Source organism: Lissotriton helveticus, chromosome 5_1 (assembly GCF_964261635.1).
Source record: "Lissotriton helveticus chromosome 5_1, aLisHel1.1, whole genome shotgun sequence".
NCBI classification, from domain to species: Eukaryota; Metazoa; Chordata; class Amphibia; order Caudata; family Salamandridae; genus Lissotriton; species Lissotriton helveticus.
Window position 1 is genome coordinate 385,953,438 of NC_136065.1, and position 18,966 is coordinate 385,972,403.

General features: G+C 43.4%; 1 protein-coding gene across 13 annotated transcripts in view; it reads left to right on the forward strand.

The window, feature by feature from the left end:
- The window catches only part of EIF4G3 (eukaryotic translation initiation factor 4 gamma 3), a 1,426,031-nt gene that overhangs the window by 456,701 nt on the left and 950,364 nt on the right, over positions 1 to 18,966 (forward strand). For 9 of the 13 annotated variants that reach the window (XM_078642564.1, XM_078642569.1, XM_078642559.1 and 6 more), the window contains one exon: positions 14,193 to 14,225. The exons of the other annotated variants lie outside the window; for them this stretch is intronic. In XM_078642564.1, the coding sequence (XP_078498690.1) occupies positions 14,193 to 14,225 (33 nt within the window). The remainder of the gene's footprint in view (positions 1 to 14,192; positions 14,226 to 18,966) is intronic. 13 annotated transcript variants of the gene reach the window in all.

The following is an 18,966-nucleotide window of genomic DNA, read 5'->3' on the forward strand; positions in this document are numbered from 1 at the left end:
GGTGCAGCATCAAAGGAATAGCAAGTACTTGACTTTGGCTCCCCGTGAGGACTTGACTTAGACGCTATTGTCTATTTTCCAGTCACACTTTGAACTGCCCTCTTGCTAAGCCACCACTACAACTCTGGGACGTCAGCCTTAATTTTGTTCTCTAACTGAACGCCTCTAAATTTACATGGGTCCCTGCCGACCATCATCCATTTGAACTCTGAGGTAATGTGACATTTTAGAAAGCTTATCACTCTAGTATAAATGCAAAAGTAGAACTCTAACTGCAAAAAATATTTAGTCCTGTCCACAAGCAGTGGCAAAACCAAAGTGTCTGCCGTTGACCTTTTGCTTTTGTCAATGCTTATTTTGTTTGTGAATTTTTTTATGTTAAGCAACTCATTGTATAAAACAAGCATTGTCTAAAAGCCAAAGTCTAGAATTGTTTTATGTAAAATCACACATTGTATAATGGGTCCCTGTCATTGAACGGAACAATTTTTTTGTGCGAATGTGCATATTGGTCCAGAGCAGCATGCTGTCAACCACAGTAAGGTAAGCAGCCTGTAGCTGAAGTGGACTGACCCGGTTTCCCATGCTCTATGTTGTAGTGGATGGAAGCAAAAAGAGACTGGCGCTACAACAGACCAGCCGATGAAAGCTCCTAAAGACTAAAGAGCTAGACTAATGCAAAAACCTAAAAAAAGATTTGGCATAATTTGGGTTTATGAACCATGACGCGCCAGTAAAGAGAATTTTAACACAAATAGGAAAATACCTTGAGGATTTATATGGCTCTGCATAATTGAGTAGCAGAAGGGTGCACAGTGAACATAGGAGTGATTATTATGTGTGCAACATAAAACTCACGTTGGAAGCCTGGTTTAAGCACACATACCCAGTGAAGCTTCTTGAGAACAAATTAATGCACCTTCAACAATCTTGAATGAAGAGTCACACATTACATGTATAAAGAACATTCGAAGTACTCTGCCTTTTTTCATTGATAACTTTTCATTTGAAGTTTTGAGGTTCCATTGCATGAAATATAAACAGCAATCCAGAGATGAAGACGACATTCCTTCCTCTATCCTACAATATAGTCAGACATTTTAGAAGTCTCCAGTCAAATGCATGCGACCAATGATGTATGGAGTAAGTGAGGTAAACTGTAAAGTATTAGGCCAGTTGTGCAGCAGTTTATAACTCCTTTAAAGTACTTGATGTCAACGAGTCATAATGAAACGTTATGGATAATTTTTGTGACCACCAAGGGGACACAGTTCAAAATAGTGAAGCTATTTATCTATAAATAAAACAGTTTATGACAGTGGCCAGATCAAGTAATTTGCCCCGAATCACAAGATGTTTAGGTGACGCCGAGACTTGAACCTGGGACCCCCGCTCCATGTGCAACAGCTCTGCCAGTTATGCCACATCCTCTTGTGTTCTTGTTGAGTGATGCAGATGAGTTTGTATTCATTTGTCATTCATGAAGTGTGAATGAGGAAAACGAATGAGTTGAATGTGATCAGGTTTAACCATTTTTGTGTTAGTCTAGGAATTAACATATTTTTTATCATTACATTTTTATTGAGTGTTGACAATAAAATAAACCCACAATACATACAGTTGTCGACCATTATATAGCTCTTGGTCAAAAAGTAACTAATATGCCTAGATGCCACTATATAGGGAATTGGGAGATGCCCATATCATTACAGAGCCATTCAAGGATACTATGCCTCTGTACTAAGCCCAATAAACATTAATTCAACAAGCAAAGTAACCAAACCCTCCAGGTACAATGCCATTGTGCTGTCTCAACTAATAAATAATGTCCCTAGTCCTTGAAGATCGTTGTAATTAAACTGCAGTTTCACTGATAGTAAACCAGACTCCTGACATCTGTCCAAACTTTGTTTTTATTTTTATTTGCCAATAGAATGCATCTCAACCTACTAAACAGTTTGTCGCACTAGTGACTTTCCCTGGTGTATTGTGTATTACGACCATTATTGGTAATGAATGCAGAATTTCGTATCTACTGTAAAGCAAAGTTTATATTCTATTAAGAACACGGAGGCAAGGATTATGCATGGCTCTTCCCACCTTATTTTCTCAACAGCTCAACATGATTATTTAGCATAACATTGGAAAAGGATGTTATGTCCCATTAGTCCAAACTAGGCCTGGGCGGTGAACTTAGTTCCGTTCGCGGAGTTTTCTGCACTCGAACTCTGCTTTGCGATGTGCAGCAGAGTTTTTTTCCCCGCTCAGGCTGAATTTCTACCCGATCGACAGAAATACCAGCACAAACTGTACTTCGCACTGCACTTCGCCACTCGCGGAAGTTTGCAGAGTTTTTTTTGTAACTTCGCAGAGTTCCACGTAGCAAAACTCTGCGAACTACGCCCAGGACTAGTCCAAAGAGAACTGTAACAGTATCCAGCTATTCATTTGTTTTGCAGATAGAACAATTCATTAGGAAAAGCACTTTCTCTTTCTCAGTGCTCGCTGTTTATTCATTCTTATTTAGTTGGTAATGTTTCTGTTTTGACCCTATTACAAATGAAGGTTTAAATAAATAATTTTCAATCCCTAAGTAATTTAAAATACTTGTTTGCAATGCTTCACTCATAAAATTGAATCCCTAAATAATCTAAAGTAATTGCTTGCAGTGGTTCACTCATAGCATTGACTCCACGTCAAAACTACTGCAACATTCATACATACATATAATACATATGCTTTCCATTAATAGAATCTTCTTTCTTCTTGGCGAGAAGTAGAATGTCCGCTGCCTTATTAGTTGGGATTATTCTCTCCTGATCTTAAAAGTATTGAAACTTTCCTTTACGATACCTGGAAACATTTGACTGCTCTGTCAGGAGCAGATGCTCAAATTATACATGTTTAAAGCTTACTAACAACCTTTGATGCCACCCACATACTAGTTTCATAGTGGAATTTCTTAAAGATAGTCTGAAGATTAGTACGCTCCATTGAGTATGTCCTCTAGTCTACTCCCCAGAGAGAGAGCTTTAGAAGCCTTAGGTCCTCTGGTTGAATGAGGTGTAAAAATGGATGTATATATGCTTGTTTCCAGCATAAGCAAGCGAACCCACCAGGCAATTAGGAGTCTAGGTCTACCTGGATGTCTAAACTCCTCTTTAATAGGATCAAATGCTCGGTTACATTTTACCACAGACTGGCTAGTTGCAGCAATGAATCCCTCTTTTTTGCCAAAGGTCCGATGGCCATTTTCCTATAAGTGAGTTTCAGAGTTTGCTGTCAATCTGAAACCCCAAGAAGGGAAGTCTTTGCAAGGGTTTGAATATTTATGTCTGCTTGATTATTAGGATCCCCAGACCATGGATGAGTGAAATTGCCTTCTACAACTGATCCTTCAACCAGATCTGGTCCTGGTTTATCAATAATGTCTTCCAGCTAGACTATCAACCTAATGCTTTAGGATCTCATCCACTCTACCGCTGGCTTCAGCACCTTGGTGAAGCAACAAGGTGTTCATGTAAGACCGAATGGCTGTGAGACAGATTTGTAGATCTGATGCCGCCACATAAATTGATAGAATCTTCTAGGAGATCAGAAGATTGGGACGGTGAGTTTTGATCCTTCAAGCCCAACAGCACCATCCAATCATTTGGCAATAGGAAGTGCCTGAGGAAGGTTCATACTTTCCATCTTGAAGTGGCAGTATACTTGCCATGTGTTGAATTTATTTATATGGACAGTACCCATTGTCTTTCTTCTCCACTAGGAAGAGATTGCTGTGAAACCCCCAGGGGGTGATTGCTCCCTTCAGGAGGGCAGTCTTTACCTCGTGGTCTACGAGTAGCGAGTCTGCATGTGTGAATGAGTGGTAGTAAGGTCTTATTCCCTGCTTCAGTATCCCAGAGAACTTTGTTTGAAACCCTATAACGTTCTGAAGCACCCAGGTTCCCCGGGTTATTTCTTTGTACTTGTGCTTGAACCATTTCAGTCTACTCCACCCCCCACTTTTGGTTTGGAAAAAAGGATATTCCTTACTTGTGGAGTCTTCTGGTGTGTTGCTGGTCCCGCGCAAGACTCCTCTGTCGTCCGACCTCTGCTGGACCCTCAGGTTGGGAAGAAACCCCCAACTTCCTTTGGTCTTCCTTTTGAAAGGATTTCTGTGACTGGTATTTTTGGGGAGCTATGGTGTAAGGACGGCCAGTCGAGTGCCCCCTGCATCTGCTGGCCCTCTGAATTTTTTTTGGCCGAAGACCATGTGCAGTATCAATGATCCATCTTGAGCCTTCCTACAGAAAGCTACAGGATATTTAGGAAAAGATCTGTGGGTCCTGCATCAGAATCTGCAGTGTGCAATTGCGTCGCTCCCTCCCAGTCCAAAATAGGGGACCAGTGAGACACGCTCTGAGCACTGAAGGCTCTGCGGCACCCTCTAGTTGCATCTGATAAGCACCACACTCTTTGTAACTGTGGCTCATCTAGGGCCACCCACACCGCAGGAATGTTTTCTCCCCACGGCCTAATCTGCACCTCAAAGCCGCAGCTCTGTTGACTTCTTCTGAGAATACCACACTGAATCACTGCACCCTACAGCTACAGACATGCACTTGCGCTTCCTGAGAAGCCGACCACCTCCCGGTCAAACACTTAAACCCAGAACACTCAAAGAATAGCAAAAAAATGATCATTGGCTACTCCTAAATCAAATAATCGCATCACAAAGTTATGAATCCCAACAGTTTCCTATAAAGCAATACACAAGAAAAATCACTTAGCTTGCTGTTGAGCAGCTCAGAAAGATTATGTACTTTTCCTGGTGGATTGGTTTATGGGCAAAGAAGAACTGTGATTGGCTGGATACTGGTGACGTTCTATCTGATAGAGACTTCTAACAGCAGATTCCTTACCTCAGAATTATCCCCAGGGATCAGACTGGACCTGGAATTTTTTTGTGACCAGTACCCCTGTGTGCCGGTCGGTGACATCAAACAGCTTTGCATGCCTGCGCCATCCCAGTGTGCCAACGTCTGTTCTTTTCTTTCCACGCCTGTCAGCGCAGATCCGTAGAGAACTGCTCCCAGTTAGGCCTGTCAGCACAGATCCGGAGAGGGCTACTCTGTCTTTTTTTTACTGTTTTTTCTTTTCCGACCTTTAGTCGAAATTTTGTGAGACTTGCCTCCTGTGCGGCAGGGATGTCAACGAGGATTACTGGATTATCATTCTCCGTCAATCTTAACTTTATGGTATCAACAAGGATCATAAAAGTACAAACAGATACATATAAAGCATTGTGGCACATCTAAAATGAACTACTCCATACACCACATTAAAAGTGCCAGTACAATCTGGTTTAAACGGAGAACAAATAAAATCACTTAAAAATCCCTTGAATTGGCTATAAAAACAGAGGTTCCAATTTAGCAAACCCTTCATACCCTCCCACTTAACTTAACCAGTGCAAAACAGCATTTACATCTCATACTTACAATCGAACAAAAGGGAAAAGTACTTATGCACCCTCATAATTTCTAGACCGAAAAGAGAACAGAACCACTAAGGACTATTTGTACAAGGATTAATTCAAATAATATACAATCCACATACAAAAGCTTGATACATTGCAAAATCAACAGATCACCAGTTCCCTCCTATATGCATATCATGGCCATATCAGGTCCATATCATGTGCTTGGATGCACTTCGATCACCAGATCCAGGCAGCCAAAAGGTACATTGCAGCAGCGAAGACCACCAGCCCGGAGCAATCAGTTCTTAAAATTCTAAGTGCATCCAAATACTTTCTTACAGCTAGGAGCCTGCACAGCGGCAATAGCCGTCTTCTACTCTGTGGGTCATATACTATACAAAAATATAACCGATGTGATCTAGTTTATGATGGCCCTCTGCACACCGGACACTCATCACTGCTGTTTTTCACATTCGCCCATTGAACACAATAAGTTCTAATAGGGAGACTCTGGTACCTGAATTGGAGGAACAATTTCTGAGCTGGAGGAGGGGGTAATCTCATCAATTGTCATCTCCTATCTTGGAAAGATTTAAAATTCATAAATTCGAAGGTAAGGGAGCCCCCACACATATCCGAACAGATTCCACAGATACCTTCTCTCAATAGGTTTACTTGATAGCCATTTTAGAGACGCACTAAACTCCTCCGGGGCCACCCAGAATCTCTCTATCCCCAACCTTCTGAGCATAGACCTTGCATGCCTAAACCATAGTATATATTGGGTCCTAGATAAGGCCAGGAGATCCTTTAGGAATTCTCTATATGCACCGAATGCCAGTGAGGTCCATATTCAATATCCATATCCAATACCAATGAAGTATTGGCCTTAACTCAGCTTTCCATTAAATTTCCCTAAAAGGAAGATCAAGATGTAACAGGATTCTGGGGGAGGGCAAAGAGGGACCTGATTAACCTGTTTTCCGTTGGTGTTCAAATATTACAGTTAGCATGGCCCCAGACCTCAGCACCATACAAGACAGCTCCCAGTGTTTTTACATTATAGATCTCGATCGCCAGGGCAGCTTTCTTGGGCACTGTTCTACTAAAAATCTTGGTCACTCTTGCCGAATAGTGAGGCAGTGAGCAAACTGATTTCTTGGACCTGCATTGACCGATCCAAATTTGGATTGTGTGTTTTTGGTTGATGTCTTGCGCCAGGCGATCCCGTACACTAATAAAGAACGCCTCAAGGATTAGCAGACCTCTATCCTCTGGTGCCAAATTATCCAAAACTGCTACAAGCTCTTTAGCCTCTGCAACCAATTCCTCCAGAGCCTCTAGCTGTTTTTCAACCTACCTCAATCTAATTGTTTTTCCATTCTTGGAGATGTCTACGCCCCAACTTGTACAAAACCCTGGATTGGTGGAACGTTGGCAAGGGTACATAGAATGAAAGGCTTTGAGTGTTGTGATCACGGTCTACCCTGTCAGTAACCCCATGTCCTATACAAAAGCCTAGCCCTTTAAGCCAGTTAAAAAATAATTAATCAGCTAGTATAGCCTCACATATTAAAAGTATGCTTTCCTTTAATATCAGATAAGATTTTACGTTTTGCTGCTCTGATTAAAATTCAGCATTATTACAAGTAGCTGTGCAACCTTCGAGACTATTTTACAGTAGGCAGGTTTATGGAGTGAATTCTCCATTTTGCATCCTCCTCTAGTAACATATCTTGATCAAATGACATAAGAGGTTCAAGAGTGGAGTTTAAATCCCCTGCCACTGGGATCCAACCTTTACCCTTGTAGTCAGAGAGAAAATCCTCTATAGTACTTATGGCTTGGGTCTCCTCTTTCCACCCATCAACCCGATTATACACATTAATCCGCAACATAGAGTTGCACTACAGATGCCCACCCTTATAACCAGCACATCCTGGAAAGTAACAGGTTGTAGGACTCATACTGAACATTGTAGGTCTGCCCTCACCCAAGTCACCAACAACCGCCTCCCTTTCTCCCCTCCACCCCCCCGTGGTCTGCCCCTGGTTGACACTATTGCATTCACACAGAATTAGGTGTACCCATTGCTAGCCACAGGTGAGACGCTCCATATCTCCTCGAGGAGGCAGATGTCATGTTCGTTCCTGAACTATCCCCAATCTGTGTCCCCCAGAGGAAGGCTGGGTTAAAGTCGTGCAGTGACTGTCACCGTCGTATGTCGGTAATAGACCCTTAACTTGTCTGTCTCTGGTACCTTGAGTGCGACCACGACGCCAAGACCTGTGCCAATTGTTGTACCATGCACCCCAAGGCCTTGAGGGAGTGATCTGTCAAGCTTCTTGCCTTTCGAGGTGCAACGCTGCAGCTGTCCCTATTCCAGTCGAGAGGAATGTCCCAAGATTGATCGTGGAGCCATCAATCTTCGTTGCAGTCAAAGTTGTCCCACAAGAAGAAGAGCAAGATGTCGCAACCACTGAGCCTCTTTAATTTGCCCCTCAGCTATCATTGGAAACCAGTGGGTGGCAGGATACGCCTTCACCTGCACCACTGTAGGTCAATCACCATAGACCGCTTGGTTTCCAGATGGTCCGAAGGGACTAATCCCACCCTTCATGACTCCCCCCCCCCCCCCTCCACCCATGCCGCCCACACACATCAGGTTGGCGGACCATCTCTGCGTACTATGCGAGGGAGTGGTGGCTCTCTTGGCCAAGGGAGCCAATGAGATGGTGCGAGCATCAAAAATAGTTCGTAATTGATATTCTAGCGACTTTCCGGTTTCCCAAAAAGAAAAGAGGTCTTCGCCCTGTCCTAGACCGGCACCCTTTCGATTTCTTACTAAAAAAGGAGAAATTAAAAATGATAATACTCGCACAAGTCCTGATTGCCCTAGACCGGAGAACTGGATGGTAGCTTTAGACTTGCAGGATGCATACTTCCACATCCATGTCCTGATTACCCACAGATGTTACCTGTGTTCCACAGTAGGTTACCAGCACTTTCAGTTCACTGTGCCTCCCTTTGGCCTTACCAGCGCCCCTTGGATGTTCACCAAGGTGATGGTGGTGGTAGCTGCTCATCTGCAGAACTCAGGGATGCCAGTCTTCCCCCTGTCTCGATCACTGGCTTTTGAAGGCAGGCTCATCCCAGGTAGTCATCTCCAACCTCCTGACTACGGCAGACCTCCTGCACTCGCTGGGGTTCACTGTCTGCTTGCAGAAGTCACACCTTACCCTTTCTCAGACTCTTCCTTTCATTGTAGATAATCTGGACACAGTTCTGTTTCTGGCCTATCCTCCTGAACGGCGAGTCCAGGATATTCAGGCTATGATACCAAATTTTTCCGCCTCTATCCTGAGTTTGCTTGGGACACGTGCCCGCTGGCATATGTGGGCTCTGCAGTGAGACCTGAAGTTCCAATGGGTGCAGAATCAGGGTAATGTCTCCCAACACGTTCCAGATCTCGGATGGCACTGCAAAAGATCCCTTGTGGTAGCTAACAAACTACGATTGTGTCAATGGAAGACTCCTCTCCCTTCCCCAACCCCAGATCTGACAGGAGTGACAGATGCATCACTCCTGGGCTGGTGCGCCCGTCTGTGAGAGTGGAGATCAGAAGCCTCTGGTCTCCGACGGAATCTCTGGGGAAATCCGGGCTGTACATCAACCTTTTGGAGTTCATGGCCATCCGACTGGCATTGAAAGCCTTTCAACCCTCCATCAAGGGAAGGCTGGTGCAGGTGTTCACAGACTACACCACTGCCATCTGGTACTGCAACAGCCAGGGCCCTGTGAAGTCATGTAACCTTTGTCAAGAGGCCCTGGGTCTCTGGATATGTCTAAAAGGTCATGGCATGTCCCTGGTGATCCAAAACCTGGCAGGCTCTCTGAATGGCAGGGCTGACAAACGAAGATGCCTAGCAGATTACAAATGGCTTCTCCATCCAGAGGTGGTGCAAGTTCTTTCAGCAGTTTGGAGAGCTAGATCAGTTCACCATCGCAGAGGATGTGCAATGTCAGCACCTTTGGGTGCTGGAGTTAACAAGGCGGCTCTTTCTTGGAGATGATTCTCATCTCGAGTGGAGCTCTGTCATCCTATACGCCTTTCTGCCAGTACCACTCCTGCCCAGAGTTCTCAAAAAGATCAGGAACAACCGCACCCAAGTCATCCTTGTGGCTCCAAACTGGGACCAGGGAGTTTGGTATCCGATTAGGCTGCCCCTTTAAGAGGGACTTCTGTCACAGCACCAGGGGAGGGTTCTCCCCCATCAAATCTATCAAGGTTCTGCCGTCATGCGTGGAGATTGAGTGACCACAGCTGACAGTTTTTAACTTTCCGCCTGAAGTCTGTATTGTCATCTTGACATCTAGGCGTTGTCCCTCCACCAAGACGGTATACACATGCTGTTGGGGCAAGTTTAGGGCATGGACAGGTTGGCATCCTTTCATCCCTCCTACTCAGGTCCTTCTGTTTATTCTCTGTCTTGCCCAGCAGGGCTCTGCTTTGGGCACTTTAAAGGCCATTGTATGCCATTTTGGCATTTTTGCAGTTTCTTGATCAGCCGTCGCTTTTCATGTTCTCTATTGTACATGGGTTTCTGAAAGGTCTTTAACATGTTTTTCCTCCTTCACCATGCCTCGGTAGGACCTACATTTAGTTCTGACTTTCCAGATGTGCGCTCCTTTTGAGCCTCTCGACAACTGTCCTTTTGGGCTTCTAACTATCACGACAGCCTTTCTAGTGGAAATAACATCTACCCGGAGAGTCAGAAACCTCCAGTCTTTTTCATTTAAGCTCCCCTACCTCAACATCTTCCCAGAAAAACTGGTCCTTCATACTAGAAATTTCTTCCCAAAAGTGGTCACGCCCTTTCATGTAGGCCAGTCCATCAACCTACTTACCTTTTATGCCTCGCTTCATCTCTCTAAAGAAGAGGAGTGACTCCACAGGCTTGACCCAAAAAGAACGTTGTCATTCTACCATGACAGCACAAAAGAGTTCAGAATGGATGAACAACTCTTCGTGGGGTATGTCAGAGGCCAGAATGGGGAGGTGGTACAAAAACGGACCATCTGCCAATGGATCGTTCTGTTTTAAAATCAGCTATGGATTGGTCAAAAATTTACATCCTCAAAGGGTTTGCACGCTCTTTCCACGCAGAGTTCCGTCCTGGACATCTGCCAGGCAGCAACTTGTGCATCTCTGCACACGTTTACCAAACACTACTTCATGGACCGACAGGCCCGTAGGTATGGGCACTTTGCTTGTTCAGTCCTGCTGGACTTTTTAGTGTGAAGTTGTTTTGCAGACCTACTTCGGGAGAGGTGTTGCTTGGGTATCTATTCTAAGGTAAGAAATCTGTGGCTAGAAGTCTTGTCAGATGAATGTTATTTACTTTCGGTAATGCCTTAACAGGTGGAGACTATCTAGCTATAGTTTCCGTACCTCCCCAACAATACTCCCCACTCGGTGAACGGATTTCTAGGGATAGGGCTGTTCCCCTTTCAGGGCCTTAGTTTTCCTCTCCAGCGGTCAGTGTTCTACGTCGCTCTGCGTTCCTGGCAAGAAAAGTCGTGAAAAGAAACTGACATCAGCAGGCTAGGGTGGCGCCTAATTAGGCACCACACACGTCACTGCCGGCGCAGACAAAACCACACCACGAACGACACAACCTACCGGCGCCCAGGGGTACTGCTCATGAAATATTTCCGGATCCAGTCTGATGCCTGGAGATAATTCTAAGGTATGGAATCTCCGGCTAGATTGAGTCTCTACCAGATAAAGCTTTGCCAAAGGTAAGTAACTTGCTTGTTTGGACTAATCGAACATGTAGTCCTTTTATAATATGCTATGATAAATATACATGTTGGTCTGCTGAGAAAGACGTGCGTAATGAGTCTAGGGTTCTACATACAATAATAGCTTGGGGCTGCTAATGTGGAGTTTAAGGATCGTTAATTTGTGGCCTGAGCTCTCCCACATCAGTAGATAGAATATTGATGAGACATTGATGTCCAAATGCAGGCTGATCCCTAGCTCATATGAAGGAAATATTCTCGTACTATTATTTCATCACATTATAGAATTTTGGGCAGCTTCAGTGTAAGGTGCAGAAATGTGATTTTCTTTTTTGTAAAGAAAAACGACTATTACCAGTATTTTACTTAATGCTTTTTGTTCGTCCTTATCTGTTTTTCTGTAATATTCTTTCTGCAAGTAGAGTATGTCCTTTTTACCTATTTTCTAATATACCATTATGTCTCAAGCTATTGCTTTGTACTTTGAAACCTTGCAGCAAGCGATTTAAGCTAGTTAGGGATGCAGATTTACTCAAGTCATTCGGTCTTTAAATATACATATATATATTCCGTTATTGCTTGGAAGCAGTTAACAGTCTTCTCTAAAAGAAATACGATGTAAAGTTGAGTTATGGTGCCTCATTTCTGTAGGTGAGTTTTCCCAGACTCTTTTTGTTGTGATAATAAAACGTTTGGAAATTCTGGTCTAAAATTCAAGAATGCCATTTTGTTCATTACTTGGTTCTTATGGTTTACCAACTGAAGCTGCTTCCAACTGTGAAGCTGTGTTTTCGATATCACGATAAGTTTACAGAGTTTATTCAGGTTTATTTCTATGAAGGTGTTTACTCTTCCTCAGCCAATTGATAGAAAGTTCAGTCTACTTGTGTACTTAAAACCAACTCCAGCAATTTAACTTTACTAAGGATGTTCATATACAGTCGTAACCCAAATGTTTCACAAAAAAGTCTTTCTTATGCCCTCAGCTCCTGTGAGTTCCAGAGATTAGTTTGAGGGTTCTAAGTTTCTGCCTTTGAAATTAAAAGCCTGATTTAACCCCTTCCGTGCTCGCGTCGGCTAACGGCCGACACAAGCACTACCTGCTGGTTGCTGCAAACAACCGTTGGCCGACACAGCCCGCACACTCCGTTGAACGCCCCCACCACGGCGGAATGTTCGCCACGGTAAAGGTGTTCATGTCCATTTGTGTTTATGGTCTAGCTTGACAATGCAGCTGTCTTCTGACAATTATGTGAGCATCCCTAGAGAGGGGCTTTGGCTCCGCCCACATGTTGGGAGTCAGGTGTACATTTTTTGATTGGGCAGACGATTTGTGCTTCCACAAAAATTGATTGCTCGCCACTGCAGCAGTGATCATTTTATAAATCCAGCTGGCTGAGGTTTAACTTTCAGGGGCACACACATGACATTCTAATGCTGTAAACGTGTCTTAGATACCTAGATAATTTTCTGTTTGGCTTTCTCTGGCAGAAGCACAGACTGGAAGAGTGCAGTCGTTTAACCAACATGGATCTCGCTTGTCAGTGCAATTGGCACCTAGCTTTTTAACCTTCACCAATATTAATCAACAGTTCTTTGCTTCCACACGAATGCATATTGATTCCTCTGCTTTTTACTTGTAATGCTTCACATTACAATTCAGCATTCATTTAAAGCCAGACCTATTGGCATTACCAATGCTTCTTAAAACTTCCAGTGCTCCTTTTTCCTCAGTACTTGCCTTCAGCATATCTTCAGCAAAATGTGTGGAGATTTCAGGCCTAATGAACTCCCTTTAATTGCAGCACTACTTTAGGTTGCTCGTGCTTTGTGTATGCATGAGCCCTCTAAAACCTCTTTATGGCCCATGAAATGCCTGATGTTCGCAGCAGCTCACCATGCCTCAAAGGTGCAAGAATCGAGGGAGGATGATTAAGATTCTAAATATCAAGATGTACTCTGTTTCTTGATGCTCTCTCTTTCAGGCAGGTTAATTCATTCGTCGTTTCAGTAGGCTATGGCCGAGGCATGATGTTATGATTGCTCAGCAACCTTTGTGGTCCTACAGGTTTGCAGTCTTACCTTCTCAGCTGGCGTATCAAGTATGGACCAAAGATGTATGTTTCCCTGTTTTCTTTTGAGCACTGCATTAATGGGAATCTAGGGTCCTGCACCTTCTTGCCGAGGTTTCTGTCTGTCTTCTCAAAAGCAGTTTAAGAGATCAATTGTTGTAGTTGTGTTTATTGGAGATTCGATTAATCAACCAGCAAAATGAAACATCCTACTAAGCCCAGGAACAGATCCAGACCTAGGTCCTTCCGTGTCGGTTGAACTCTGTCTCACCCCTTTTAATTATTTGAGAGTGATCTGGTTTGCTGTATTATTGCTTTCCAAGTAGTGCACGGTGTACTCTAGTAGAAAGAGTCAGAACTGGCATTGGTCCAGCACTAGCTGACCGTTTTTGTAGGCTGAGTAAACAATGGATATATGCAACAGAGGTGGAGGGGGGAAACTGTCGGAAAGAGGATGTCCAGCAGATACTCTGGAGAGCGGTGGCTGTGAGGGAATTCTGCGTTATATGTAAGTAACTGGGCCCTTTACACTTAGCAGTAACTACAAAGAAGTAAATGCAAGTTTTGAGGCAGAGACACTTGAATTAAGCACAGGTATGCTGCGTTCATATCGCATATGAAAGCCTTTTTTACCTGACACACTGCTTTTCCTGTTGTAGTCTGTTAAAACTATTGGATCTTCGCACCTGTTTGTCACCGTCCTGCGGCATAGCTTGCAGTGTTTGTTGTGTTCTTATTTTGCGCAGTGTTGAATCTGTTCTCTTTGTTTATTTTTTTTGCAGTTGTTGCTGTGTTTCTGACTCTCTGTGCCTTTTCCTTTTGTGTTTGTCTCTTGTTCTTTCCCTTAGTTTGCTGCGGGGCCACGACCAACCCATCACCAGGTATGATATGCTAACCCCCTTTAATAGCACCCTAACCTACCACGATCATGCACTTTACTAAGGAGTAATAGCTGCCCAGTAGTAGCCGAAGATGCTAGGGCCTATGGTTATTAGAGGTCCAACAGGCAGTGGGCATAATAAAGGCTTTGGGGGCAATGCTACAATACATAACTTCCAGCACGTTATATTGCTTCGACAACAGGCAACCTTGTAAAATCATTTAGATTTATGTTTTGGGGCAGCAAAGTACGTCCAATCCTTCCTGCTATGTTTCTCGAAGGATCCCCCCACCCTTTATAGGTGGAGGCTAGATTAAGTGCTGCAGTGCAGTACATTTCTCTAACTGGTGACACGTACCTCGTTCATTGTCCTTTGATCTATTTCGCCCAGCCATGGCTCATCATCACTATGATGTTTCATATTGGCCTTTGTGGCAGTTTTAAGAGCTTTTGAACCAGATTGCCAGATAATCTTAAGTACATATGCGTTCTTGCAAGAAGTGCTATTTTCATATTGCTGCTTTTGGTTCCACTTTACTCTTAAGGTTAAAACAATGGTATTAAATACAAATAAGCCGCCTTGATGGTTCTGAGCTTTCAAAAGTCACTTATAAGGTCCAGTTGAGAAAGTGGCACCCTCCCATGATAATGTCTTTAAAAACTTGACACCCATAACTATCAGGTTGAGCATCTCTGAATACGTTTTAGATTACAAGTCTCCAGTGCATGAGCCATTTTAGGCAGCATGATCAGTTAAATCATGTGACTTTCATTGTGCATGGACGTACCCATTTGAAAAGTGCACCGTTTTAACCTAGAGTCAAGACTGAAAAGGAGGCTAACAGCCCTCCCCCGCCAATGACCACCACATTTCCAACGACAAGGCTAGTAGATGTGATTTGACTGTTTAAAAAAGAAAATCAGCAGTGTAGAGCACTTTTAAGGCTCTGACTGTTATATGGAACACAAGAAGTCACCTGTGCTGTTGGGTTGTGGTGTTGGTTGGGGGGTGGGTAGAGGTAATTAAAACCATTGTTTTTTCCGCATTGAACTTCCTCTTAGTTGAGATAGACATTCTAGCTTCACACAAACTCTATATTTTTAATAAAAGGAATTATGACATACTGCTTCCTCCTTGTTACTGAGTGGGCACCCCCAATTAAATTACTTTGCGTGACCGTGCTTTGCATACTTGCTTTAAGGCTTAATTTTCTGGGTAAAAGTCATTTCAGTGTGCCATTCTCTTACTTTGTTGTTCTTCAGAAGGGTTGATTAGAATGCCTAGGTATACTTTGGTCACTCTAGAGAAGAAAACTGATCCACGTCTATCCATTCCATGTATTTATTTTTTGTTCATTGCCAAATCCTGTTTGGAGCAAAGTTAGGAATCTAAAAAACATATATAACATTTTATTCTCTTTTCCTCTTCTTGGAAAGGAAACGGTCTCCGTGATCCCTGGTGGCATCTCGAGTTTGTTTGAAACTTTGCTGTAACGCCTAATGGCATGCCGTTTTTCATAGAGACAACCACTCATGAGATTTATATAATATCTTAGAATTGAAGCTGATATAACCTTCATAGCAAGACTTTGCAAGGTAATTCCTTGCACATTTCGATAATGATATATTCCAGGAGCAACATGAGGCGCCTACTGAGAAAATAAGTTTTTAGCAGCATGACTAGGTGTTTTCATTGGATCTTCTGAATACTTCTTTAATGAACCCCGTTCTGTGGGAACACAAGTGGTACCTCCAGATCTGGATGGGAACCCAACGCAAGAGTGTAAAGGAACACTGATGTCTCAATGGTGCTCTTTTTGTCTTTGCTAAGATCTTATCCTGAGTGGGATTATTGTTGCATTGGCTGGACGTACACTGCGCACCATGTCTCGATGACTAGTTTAAGCAGTGTCAATAGCATTCAGAGTCCATTCTTGCCTTGACACACTAAACTTTCTACAAACTTGGAATACTTCCAACTACAACTTCCAACTCCTTGATAACATCCATAGGGAGCCCCTTCTTATGGAGATTTTGGACTCCAGACAGGCAAATGCTTTTCTGCCTCAGAGAGGTTAACGTCCCTCAGTTACAGATTCGGTCATTTCGAGACCTACAAGACCCTTTACTACCCTTCGGCTGTGAGAGGCTTGTATGAGGACTCCTTTTCGTGGCATAGTGGTGATACCACTTATAGTTTCATGTGTGTTCCTGACATCTCTAACTAGTGGAGCATAGGGAGCAGCTGCAAAAGCCTAATCAAAGCTCATCTCAGTCCATCAGTTTTCGTTGCTAATCTTAGGGACATGACGTCTATTGGAGGATGCCACTACAGCTTTCCCTATCCTCTGCTTGTGGTCACCACCTACTTAATAAAGTAGTGGTGGTTCCACATTGTGTGAACTCTCCTGCAGTGCCCTGTGGAACTAGTCCGATACATCCTTGCACAGATTTGTTTAGGAGCTAAAAGCAATGTTATTCACTTTAAAGGCTTTCCTACCAGTGTTGAGATCAAGTTTGGTGATGGTCCAGACCTCAGCAGAGCTTCCTTTTGCATTTGTAAGCAGCAGGGCAAATTCTAACTGAACTTATGTGGACTAGCAATAGTCGTCCTTTACAACTAGGCATATTCCTGGTATCTCCCACTTTACAGGGATCAGCAACATCAGAGCAGACATCCTAAGCAGGCCTCATTTCCTCTTGCAAAAGTTGGGGATATTACAGGAAATTTTTGACCCAATCCTTGATTGGAGGCGTCCATCCATAGACTACTTTGGAGCTCCCTTCAACTCTCAAGTTCAAGAATAGTCATAATTTGGAACTCCGTGGAGGTCCACACAAAGTAATTTCATTCAAGTTAAAACAGATTTAAAAAATCATTACATTCATTTAAAACATACAGATATTGCCGTCACTAAACCAGTATTCACAATAAAATCAGTGTACATTTTCAAAGCATTTTAAAGAGTTAAATATTATGCAGCAGAACTGTTCATTAGGAGGATCAAACAAGAACTGTAAGGCTTACGAGGCTAAACTTACCCACAATTGTAAAAAGATAGGTCTTAACCATTTATGGCAGTGCAATAGAAGAGCAGGGCAGACCAATAAAACTTGTTTCAGGTCGTGAACACCATTTTGACAGAAATTTCAAACTTCATAGGTTCCTTGCTAATTTAAAGGCAACATATCCAATCGCAATATTGTCCAGAAACGTCTGACCCCATGGACCATATTCCATGTTACATACAGTTGGGCTTTTTTCATTATAATGGTATCCTTCATTCTTTGATAACCCCTTTTCCTATCACAAGCCTTGTTGTCCAAGTAAAACAAACGGACCTTTAATTGGGCGGAAGGGAGAGAAAGTACTGAACTTTGAACACACCTAAATTGGTCTACGGCAAGTTTGTAGCCTCTGTTGAATAACGTTTTTTCTTTTTTCTCCATGAGTATTTCCTTTCTCATATAGTACCCTAAGGGATACCCTTTGGTCTACTCAATACATTAAGCCTACCAAACAATACCTGCCAAACCTTGGACATAGGCACTTTTAATCCCCAACTCCAGCGTTAGTGCTTCGACTGATATTGAATTGTTACAAGAAATGAGGCTTCTTAAAATCTGTCCCTCTACTTAATTTAAAAAACACCATCTAGAAATATCTGTAAACTTCACTGCATGTAGTAGAGTAGCATGAATTGTGGGCCAATGAACGGATAGACGATGGGAGAAATGTCTTCTACCTGTAGCCTTATAAAATACTTCCTTACACATATTTGAAATATGATCACTAATGCTTAGGTTAATGCACATTATTCTCCCAAGAAAGATAAATGTCACAACCACTTTCAATTTTTGTGAACCCAAATACCATTCTAAGGGTGCATATTTGGCCTTTTTCTAACCATGGTTGCAGGGAATTATGCTATTATAGGAATTAATTTGAGATAGTGTGCATCAGTGCAATATTACAATGCCCCTAATCAACCATTAAGACCTTTGGGGGTAAGATCCAAAATCACGGTCGTCTGCATACATAAGACATGAAATTGTCCGTCTCCCAATATCTGAAAGAAACACGTTAGTTGTAGATTCCTTACTTTAGAATTACCCCAGGTGTCAGAATGCATCCGGAAAGTTTTTCGTCAGCAGTACCTCTGCGTGCCGAAAGGTGGCGTCGGTTGGCTCCGCGTCTGTTGTTGGCGTCGTGTCGCCGCAATCACAACGCTGTAGCTACTTAGACGCCCCTCTCACGCGCTCTGACGTCCGTTCTTTCTTTTTCCACGGCAGCCAGCGCAGATTCGGGAAGAGCGGTACCTCCAGTCACTTTTTGACTGACTTTTGTGTCGACTTCTTTTTCGAGTCTTGGACTCCTAAGGTGCACGAGGGATGCCCGGCTTCAAGCCATGCAGTTCCTGTCATCGGATAATGTCGGTGACGTATCCGCACAGCATGTGTATTTTTTTTGCCTTGAGCGCAACCACGACCCCAAGTCGTGCTCCAACTGCTGGTCGATGGCGGCGAAGGCTTTGCGGGCGTGGTCCCAAAAGCTGCTTGAGCACTGGCAGTCTGCTCCGTGGACCCACCATCATTCCGGTTCCAAGTCTTCGAAGTCTTCGCACTCAGGTTCGGGTAAGTCTAAGTATAAGCATAAGTTGAAGAAGCATTATCGCTGTTCGGCTTCTCCTCGTCGGTCGACCGACCTGACGAGGGACACAGGTACTGCCCTTCTGCGGCTC